The 9,686-nt window shown below is 41.5% G+C and overlaps 1 protein-coding gene across 1 annotated transcript in view; it reads left to right on the top strand.

Moving 5' to 3' along the window:
* rps6ka5 (ribosomal protein S6 kinase, polypeptide 5) overlaps positions 1-9,060 on the top strand; it is a 24,782-nt gene extending 15,722 nt beyond the window's left edge. The window contains exons 15-18 of the mRNA XM_010767306.1: positions 946-1,137; positions 3,356-3,515; positions 4,468-4,631; positions 5,260-9,060. Coding sequence (XP_010765608.1) covers positions 946-1,137; positions 3,356-3,515; positions 4,468-4,631; positions 5,260-5,568 — 825 coding nt within the window. The 3' untranslated portion in view covers positions 5,569-9,060. The remainder of the gene's footprint in view (positions 1-945; positions 1,138-3,355; positions 3,516-4,467; positions 4,632-5,259) is intronic.
* Positions 9,061-9,686: the final 626 nt, after the last annotated feature.

The following is a 9,686-nucleotide window of genomic DNA, read 5'->3' as shown; positions in this document are numbered from 1 at the left end:
GCGCGGGGCTAATGCTAATGCTAATAATGCTAATGCCAACAAATACAATGGCGGCTTCAAAAAACTTTTCCGAGTTTTACGGGGCGTGGTTTGCGATTCAGCCCAATCAGAAATTGGAACTTTATTTATTTTTTTGCTCCCCAGGAAAGTACCACCTCTCTAGCAGGGACTGAAAAGGGGGGAAAAGTTCTCATGAACTAAGTTCTCTTTTTGGTAAAATCCCAGGAACTATCGGAACTAAAAGGGAAAAGTACGGGGAAAAGTACTCCGGAGTGAAAGCGCCTATTGGTTATCCATTTTTAACCCCCCCCCCCCCCCNCACTCACTCTCAGCCATTAGACTACACTCACCCAGTGGCTGCTGGTGGAATGCATCTTTTACAAGAGTTGGCTGGCAAATGTGGTTATTAAGAAGATTCTGATTGGTCGGGAACATATGGGAGGATGTGTAGCTAACTTCTACCTGACATCAGAGGCTAGTGAATACAAAAAATAGAAAAAACAGCTGGCGCAACAGCAACATGTTTTGGCTGTATCTCTGCTCCATCTGACGATTTAGATACATTTTCCCCAGAATAATTCAATAGAAGTTAAATTCCTCATTTGTTTGCCCTCCACTGTGGCCTGTAGCTTGATCACTGACTGCTAATTTCCAAATTCAAAATAGTTTTCAGTTTGAGCACAGTCTGTGTTTTTGTGATGAATACAGAAACCCTGGATCATAAGCTTTTAAAACAGAATAACTGTGTTTTTCTGAACTTTGTTTCATCTGTCGTATTGTCCTTATGACTCTGCAATCTTCCACCGAACAAGAGCACAATTGTTTGACCCTAATGTGTACCTGGTCAGACAAGTCTTGATGTCCAATTCAGTAAACTCTCGAGTGGGCCAGTTTTTGCTGAGCAGAAAGAAATGATTGCTGTCCGTGTCTCCAATTGCTTCGTAGAACCTGCTCTTCACAGACGAGAGTGAGAACTCCGAGATAAAAATCATAGACTTTGGTTTCGCTCGCCTCAAACCGCCAGACAATCAGCTCCTGAAGACGCCCTGCTTCACCCTGCACTACGCCGCGCCTGAGATCCTCAAGTACGACGGCTACGACGAGTCATGTGACCTGTGGAGTCTGGGGGTCATTCTGGTGAGTGCTGGGGGACATCAGAGCGGCTCAGGTTCAAACTAAATACGAATGATTATTCAACTCTGCATTATCCTGAGGTCATCTAAGCCAGTATTGCAATTTCAGTTTTTTTTATGAATCAAATACCATGCCATTGTTGGACACAGTTTTTAAAGACTGAGTATTATGTGCTTGTCTTTTCTTATATTGGGTAACCTGAGAACTTGTGGCTCATACTATGAAATAAAAACAAAAATAAAAGTTTGTTGGAGGAACTGATGGAATTTGGTGTAAAATTATAAATAAGTTGCAAAACATGTGCTATCTTTGGCATTACTGTAAATCTTTAGTGGACTTAGGATGCTATGTTAGGGCGTCACTATGTTAGGGCGTCACTATGTTAGGGCATCACTTTGTTAGGGCATCATTTTGGGATCTTTTTTTTCTCATGGTCAGTTCTATTAAAGTGACATAATGAATACTGGCCTAATGGAAGAAATTCTTTAAATGTAATTAAAGTAAATATTCAATAATGGCAGCATTTATCGTCACTGTTGATGGTTCGCTTGAAAAACGTATCCACATCCTAAACATTTACATGGAAGGATTGGATTTAGCTTGCAGTGTTTTTGAATTTATAATAAACATGATATTAATAATGTATAATTCAAGCAAAGAATGTTTACATTTTGATATTTGATATAACGAGGTTAAAAGCTGGTAAGGATACTTTTCTTCCCTTATCCAAATCGTCCGGCAGTGGCTCAGTCAGTAGGGGTTTGGACTGTGAGCCGTAGGGTCGCCGGTTCAAGTCCCCGACCAGACCTAAATATGGAGTGTGTCTACTTGGAGAGGTCCCAGTTCACCTCGTGCCCTTGATCAAGGCACCGGACAATTAGGGCTGCTCAATTAATCGTATTTTAATCGCAATTACGATTATGGCTTGCAACGATTACGAAAACAACGTAATCGAAATATAACGATTATTTTTTATTATTATTATTTTTTTATTTTTTTTTATTGGTTTTTAAGTTGAGTTATACTTAAAGTTCAGGGTAATCAACTGTTAAAAACATGATGTTAACATTTTTTTTATTCCAATAAATTGATGTTTTCAAAGTAAATAAGTTTTAATAATCGTGATATCAATTATTGACCCAAATAATCGAGATTATGATTTTTGCCATAATCGAGCAGCCCTAGCACAAATGCATGTGTGTGCGTGTTCTCTTTTTTTTCATTTGCATGATATTCATCTCCCGCTCTTGTTCAGCACTACAACCACCAGCATCCTGTGGTGAGCTGACACACTTTAACGCTCAACACGAAAATTAAGAGAGCAAGCGGTACCGGCTCTCAGGCCGCAATAATACGAGACGCTTTTCCCCAGTAGTGGAAATGTCATCCTAATTCAAGCTATTTCTGTGTAGAGGAGGACAATAAAAAGGAGAGGTAGGGAAGCGAAACAGAGCGAGGAAGGGTGGAGAGAGAGATTTCTGTATTTGGCCACTCATCCGTTCTGAGTCCAGGCTCTCTGTACGAGTGTTGCTTCACACATACGCCCCCTGGGGGGAAATGGGAGTAGTGTGTGTCTGAAGATTTGATGAAATGTCTCCTGACAAGCTGTGTGCACAATGCCCTGGAAGCAAAATGAGCAGACACAGAAATGAGGAGAGGGAGAAAGGGGAAGAGAGAGGGAGAAATCCTCCACTGCTGAAAGGGCTGTTCCAACTACAGTCACCCTAATGAGAAATCTGAGAGTGAATATAAGCAGGCCAAGATGGGAGGATACTTTTAATCCAGCTGAGCACACCGCGCTGTTTATTGCTGGGTAAACAACACGCAGCATGACAGTGGAATAATGCGGACGGTCGTGATCGGTCAAGAGCTCTTTTTTTTTGGATGCTTTTATTTTGTTTTACCATAGAAGAGGTGAGGACTGTGAAAATACAGCACAATCTGTAAAGATGTACGGTTCCCAATACATATTATAAAAGGTCAGGGAAAAAAAGCAATTTTTAAGATCCTAGACTTTTATAACAATCCCATTTTCCCAACATCTATCCCCCTTCTGCTTTTGAGTCGAAGGGAAAAAGTTATTTTCTCCAATGAGCGGGTATGTTAATAATAAGATTGAGATATTTCTAAAACATTATTTGAACAGCAGGTATGTTCAAACACTATCTCCTAGTGTCCACTGTCCTCTTGGTGTTCTGACTGTTCTTCCCTCTGTCTGCAGTACACCATGCTGTCCGGCCAGGTGCCTTTCCAGTGTCAGGAGAAGAGCCTTACCAACACCAGTGCTGAGGAGATCATGAAGAAAATCAAACTGGGAGACTTCTCCTTCGAAGGCGAGGCCTGGAGGAATGTGTCCCAGCAGGCCAAGGACCTGATCCAAGGTGAGGGGGACACCGGGGGCTTGATCGTAAATCCAATGTGTCGACATATGCAAGAAGTTTATTTTCATAACACGAGAGTTCAGATGTTATGTCACCTTGAGACTGTGGATTAAATCACATATTTTTGTGATTTTAATCCAGTTTTAAGAAAATAAAAATTGTAACGCATGTGAAATCAACCGCCATTTATAAAAAGAATTGATAATCATGCTGAAAAATGTATTATAAGATTTCATAATAATTAACATTAAAATATAATAATAGCTTTAATAAGAATTCTAGTTGAATGATCAGTATACAAAAAAACTGACTTAACCAGATGGTTGAATTATTGCTCAAAATATAGTACTGTGAAGTAAATATTTTACAGTTGAAGACACATTAATGAAATGTAGGGTTTAGCTGCTGAAGTGTATAAGTACAAGTTTTAGTGACAAGATGTTAAGGTTTCAGAAGAAAGAAAATATAATGTAAAAAGACAGAAATAGTGTAAATTAAAGATAATTAGGACAACATAGGAACATGTCTGATGCCCTTTCCCCTATTTACAGAATACAACACAGCTCAGATGTGATCTCACTTGTTACAAAGACTCAAATATACAGTGTGACGTGTGTGGTGGTTTCATATCATTTCTAATGGAAGATAAAGGCCTCCTTTACTCAAATTCTACTTGTGAATGAATCTTTCCAGCATTAAAACAACAAAACAAATCTAGATGAAGTTGTTATTTAAAGAGTCAGTGTCTATTTTGAAGGACAACATGTCCCAAAATATTGCCCGTTTTGAATCTTGTTGGCAGCAGCACCCTTTCTGCGGATGTCCGGATCACAGATTGAACTGTAACCCTCAAAGTAGCTCAGAGTGACTGAGCCTCCTGAGAAGGAAGTCACCTCCTCTCCTAACTGAGTATTTAGAGCAGCAGCTCATTATCCGTGTCTCGTTCCTGCAGAGCTGCTGACGGTGGACCCAAACAAGAGGATTAAGATGTGCGGCCTGCGCTACAACGCCTGGCTGCAGGACGACAGCCAGCTGTCCTCGAACCCTCTCATGACCCCCGACATCCTCGGCTCCTCCACTGCCTCCGTCCACACCTACGTCAAAGCTACCTTCCATGTAAGCAATGACCTGCAGTGTGTGCTTGTTTTAGATTTAGGTCGGGAACTCTGGGCTTCCTGTTGAAACATTTGGGTTGTATTGATTTGTTGTTTTCAACCTGCAGCTCGTGAACTGTACAGTTGCCACTTTAAACACCAATTGAACAGAAGTTATAGAGATGCTAACATGAAACACTAGGCATTATTGTTATAATTGTATTATAAGGTCAATCATCCAAAGTAAAACAGGCATTTTGAAAGGGAAAATAAATACATTTAAATGAATTGAAAATCTGAATTCCTTTTATTCGTCCCACAGAGGAGAAATGTACATTTAAAATATTCATTAGTTCCCTAGTTTAACCAAGGGATTTGGTTTAGGATCGAATCTTAGAAAACCCCTTTTTCATTGGTAACGCACTTGATAAAGCAACATTTTGGAAAATGTTGTGTACCAAATCTGATATATTCTTTCAGTATCAGCCCTGATGCTTACTATTAAATCCAATGCTAAAGGGTTAGCATTGAATAGCAGCAGAAACCCTGAGTTGAAGTATAAGAATCAGTGCATCCCTTGTAAAATGAATAATTCAGATAAAATCTCAACAACTTGCTCAACGATCCCATTTATTTTTATTTTGTTCCAGGCATTCAACAAATGTAAGCGTGAAGGTTTCCGCCTGCAGACGGTGGACAAAGCGCCGCTAGCCAAGAGGAGGAAGATGAAGAAGACCAGTACCAGCACGGAGACCCGCAGCAGCTCCAGTGAGAGCACGCAGTCCTCGTCCTCCTCCTCCCAGTCTCTGGAGAAGAGTTTTCCAGAGGGCAGCTCCAAGCCGCAGCCCTGCAGCAGCACCCCCCTCACCACGCCCGCCGAAGACACCCCCGCCGCCCTGGGGACGGACTCTGAGCACCAAGAAGAGCATCCAGCCTTCCACTTCTCAGAGGGACAGTGAGACAGGAACAGTTGAGATTCAGACGGTTTCAGGACCTGCAGGATGGCTCGGACCAGCTCCTTTATCTTTCTCTCCGTCCCTGGCAGCCCTCCGATTGCATGGACGTCCACACGTCTCCACACCAAGCATGCAGCAGGAGCAGCGACCCTCTCCTCAGTCTCTATCAATCATCACTAGCAATAGCCTCTTTTCTCTCACGTTGACTGTGTCGATCAGGGACTGGACCAGGAAGAGGTCGCCACCAGGGTCCAAAATGTCAAACCTACTGCCCTATTGCCCCAGGTCCAGACAGACGATAGGAAGTCGCAGCTCGCTCTCCGTCCGCTCCATTCACCCGTGTCGGTCCTCGCCTCCTGAGGTTTTAAAGGGAAAGTCGTCGTGTTTACTCCACGGATGCTTCGTGTTTATGTTATGTCTAAAGGGAGAGAAGAAACGCAGCGTAGAGAAACGTCCGTTCACTTCTCTGATCCGGGAAGTCTCTGCAACGCGAAGCAGGGTATTTATATGTGAATTTTACAGACTGAGATTTATTTATGATAAGCTATACTGCTAACTTATTCATGGTTCAGACCTGATCTGAAAAGAAATAAGGGATACAGTGAGTCCTTTTTAACGTGTGTGTGTGTGTGTGTGTGTGTTTTATCAGCTCAAAAGACTGTTTCTATGTTGTCAGATGGTTGTTCATTCATCTATGTAGTCGTCAATAATGCTTCAAGTAGGTTACTGAGACACAGCTAAGTAGACATTGTAAGACTATTATGGGAAAGAAAAGACGGCTATAAGAAAGTTCTTTGGACTGCAGTTGTGTCCAGTAGATTTTAAAAAAGTCATTTCCTTGTTCATAAGGACTAAAGAAGCAAACCATTTTTAATAGGAACAACCAAATGTGGATGTAGTTTGTTCAGCCAAATGTCTTTTATTGTTGTATGAGGGAGTGCGGCCGCCTGAGCGAAGGTCACCCTACATGGAGAGCTATTTTTAGACTGATTTTTGCCTCTGATGTTGGAGTGTGACTACGTCCAGACTCAGCAGTGCTGTTGTTCCACACGGTCTGATCCTCGAGGCACTATTAAGCCCGGCACTGGATGTGCTTTGTGTGGTAGAAGACTTCATTATAACTACAACCAATTGGATTGAGCAGAACATCCCATTTGGAAAGTTCTGATCAGCTTAGTGCGAGGTGAACCAGTCGAGGCGGTTGTGGTTTTCTGAGATGCCAAATGTGCAGCATCAAGTGGCTTCTTTGTCAGAAAAGAAAAAGATCACATTATTGGAAAATGAAAGGGTTTATGTTTAAAGGGCGGTGGTACATTCTGACTTTTGAATGCAATCTAGTGCAAACGTTGCCCATTGTGTCGTTCCCCAAAGTCTTCTACAAACGATCTTCCCTTTATGAAAACATCAAGTCCCCGCCCCTTGCTCTATTTACCATGTTGTACTGCATGATCTTTGCACTATGTGACAGCTCTCACTTTGAGGCAGATATCTGGTTAGTATGGAATCCCCCCCGTGCACGATGTAAACTGAAACATCAAATTCTTTGTTTAATGGGCTTTTTCGGGCAGATTCTCACTTGATTGAATGTGAGTTTGTTTACTTGCACATTTGAATATGCCCACATGTATGGGGAAGTTTGACTGAGGTGTTTGGAGGAAAACACCAAGAACCCTTTTTACAATAGCCTGAATTATTTAATGTCCCGATGTTACAACTCTGGTGTAAACCAGGAGAGCTCGGCGAGTGAACGCCACGCTCTGGTAAATGTTTTTTGAAAAAGTATGTGTTAGTCTGTTTTCAAGGTAATGGTTGAAATACTGTATTCTGTTCATGTCCTGGGTCTCTGTGTTCAGTGTGTGAAGCTGCCTCAAACAGCTTCTCCTGCTCAATGAGGACGCAGTGGGACTACTGTGTGCATTCACACACTCCCTCATCTTCTTCCATTTGAATGCACTCTGAATCCGAACCAAAGCATTAACTTCAAGGTAGCTGCTCTAAGCTGCATGAGAAATATCCTTTCATGTATATATGCAAAGAAATGCTTCTTATATTTATATCACAGTTTCTGTTTGTCTGACTGTTGACAAAAGCTCCATCTCCGAAACATTTTACGTGTTTCATCAGAGATCCTTTATAGGACCTAAAAAGACCACATCCAGCACGTGATCATGCTTTAAAACTAAGCATCTTTTTACACTGTTGTGTTGCTTTGCCATTTCAAAAAGATCTCGCCAAACATACTTCTTTAAAGATCTGCATGTAATGTACTTTCACCCTCATCGCATCAGCCAAAGTGGAAATAGCAGAGTAGTATCCGCGGCCGGCACAAAAAGCTGGCATCCTTGAAGCTGAACGCTAAGAAGCTCTTGTCTTACTTAGTTCGCATGAGTTCCCTGTTGCTGCCTCATTAAGCCTCTTTCCTTTTGTTTGGGTGTATTAATAGCTCAAGTGGAGGAAGAGGGAAAGTGTCCTATATGGAGCTCCCCTCTGGGAGCAGGCTCTATTAGCTGAAGCAGTGCTGTTTGTTCCAAAGATACGCCGTGCTCCACACACTGGGACCAGCGCTCTCTTTTTTTAGGGAAAAGAACCGTGTATCACAGGAACCGCTTGGTTTAGTACCAACGTCTCCCGGGGCAGATTTGTAAAACTAGGTTTCCCCTCTTTGATGAACGACTCGTTCAGCGTGCCTCTGTGAAGCGGAGCCGAGGGAGGGGGGGCCGGTCTGATTGGACGTCCTGTTGTCTTTGATGCACTTTTGTTTATTGGTTCCCTGGAAATTGACTGAAAGCTACTTTTCCTGAGCACAGTGCTTCCTCTTTTTTTAGCTTTTTTTATGAGTTAAATCCTGAACTAAACCTTTGTAGCGTTTTGCAACATGAATTAGAGGGCTGGTACTTTGAAGTGTTTTGTATAAAGCCGTGACTGCTGTTGTGCATTTTAGAGTCCAAGGATTGGACGGTTCCTGTGAGCGTCTGTCAGTGGAGTTGTGTCGTGATTAAGAGACCAATGTGTGTGCCAAAGCTGAAAGTCTCATCTTGGAGAACACGGCTTTGTGCTTTTTGTGCATGTTTTGCCTGTAAAAGTGGTCATCTTTAGACAGATGCTAAGACATTGTGGCTCTTTTTTGTGCGTTTTTACTATGGGATCTGTCCGTGGTGCTTAAGGGACCAAACCTCTGCCGGGGCTGCAGAAATGACCCGTCGTATTATGACCATTCAAAGCAGTGGTTTCCAACATGGAGACCCCAAGCATTAAATGTACATTTATGTCAAAACACATTTATTAAGACTTTCTTACAGGGAAGATCCACTCATTGTACACATAGACGTCTCTTAACGTGTCCTAGAGAGAATTTGGAAAACACATTGTTTAAAGCCTTTTATGGAAAAAGTCATGTCACTTTTTGGTTTGGACTGATGACTGAAGTTTAAAGGTGACCTATCATGCAAAATGCACTTTTGTACGTCTTTTATACATGAATATGTGTCCCCGGTGTTCCAGGGAACTCACCAAGTGTCAGAAAACACAACCCTCTCTATNTTATGGCTCCTACATATATTATTCAAATATAGCCCATGATAGTCCACTTTAACAAAAATCTTGGAGGTGTAGAGTTACATGAGGCTTCCAGATAAGACACAATGTTTCACATTTCTTGATCAATAGTGTTTAATACATCTAAGTTAACTTTAAAAGGTTGGGAACACATGCTTGAAGGCCAGCTTCACAAATTACAGTTTTATATAGGATTTGTTGTGTGGAAACAAGCCAATTTTTTATGAATATGTCGACACTACGGGGTGTGGATTATACACATTAATTCTGAAAAAAAAATATTTAGTTTTTATTTTAAATTGTTCAGTGCTGAGAGCATCACAAACATTGAAATCTCACAACCATTGTCATATAAAACCAAATCTATAGCACTTGTACTATAAAATACTGGATGTATTTATGGAATTTGGGTGAACTGACCCTTAAATTATACATTTTTGGGAGAAGATGTTTTACTGTCAGAGATGAGAGAACAGTCAGCTCGACATTTGGACGTGTGTTTTTGAATTTATTGAGTTGACTCGGTGCTCTAAAGTTGAGTGAGATTATTGAAAAGTATTCAGAGT

This window comes from Notothenia coriiceps, unplaced genomic scaffold, assembly GCF_000735185.1.
Source record: "Notothenia coriiceps isolate Sejong01 unplaced genomic scaffold, NC01 NC01_scaffold00000120, whole genome shotgun sequence".
NCBI lineage: Eukaryota > Metazoa > Chordata > Actinopteri > Perciformes > Nototheniidae > Notothenia > Notothenia coriiceps.
Note: the sequence above shows the minus strand (reverse complement) of the source record. Positions and strands in the feature narration are given on the sequence as shown.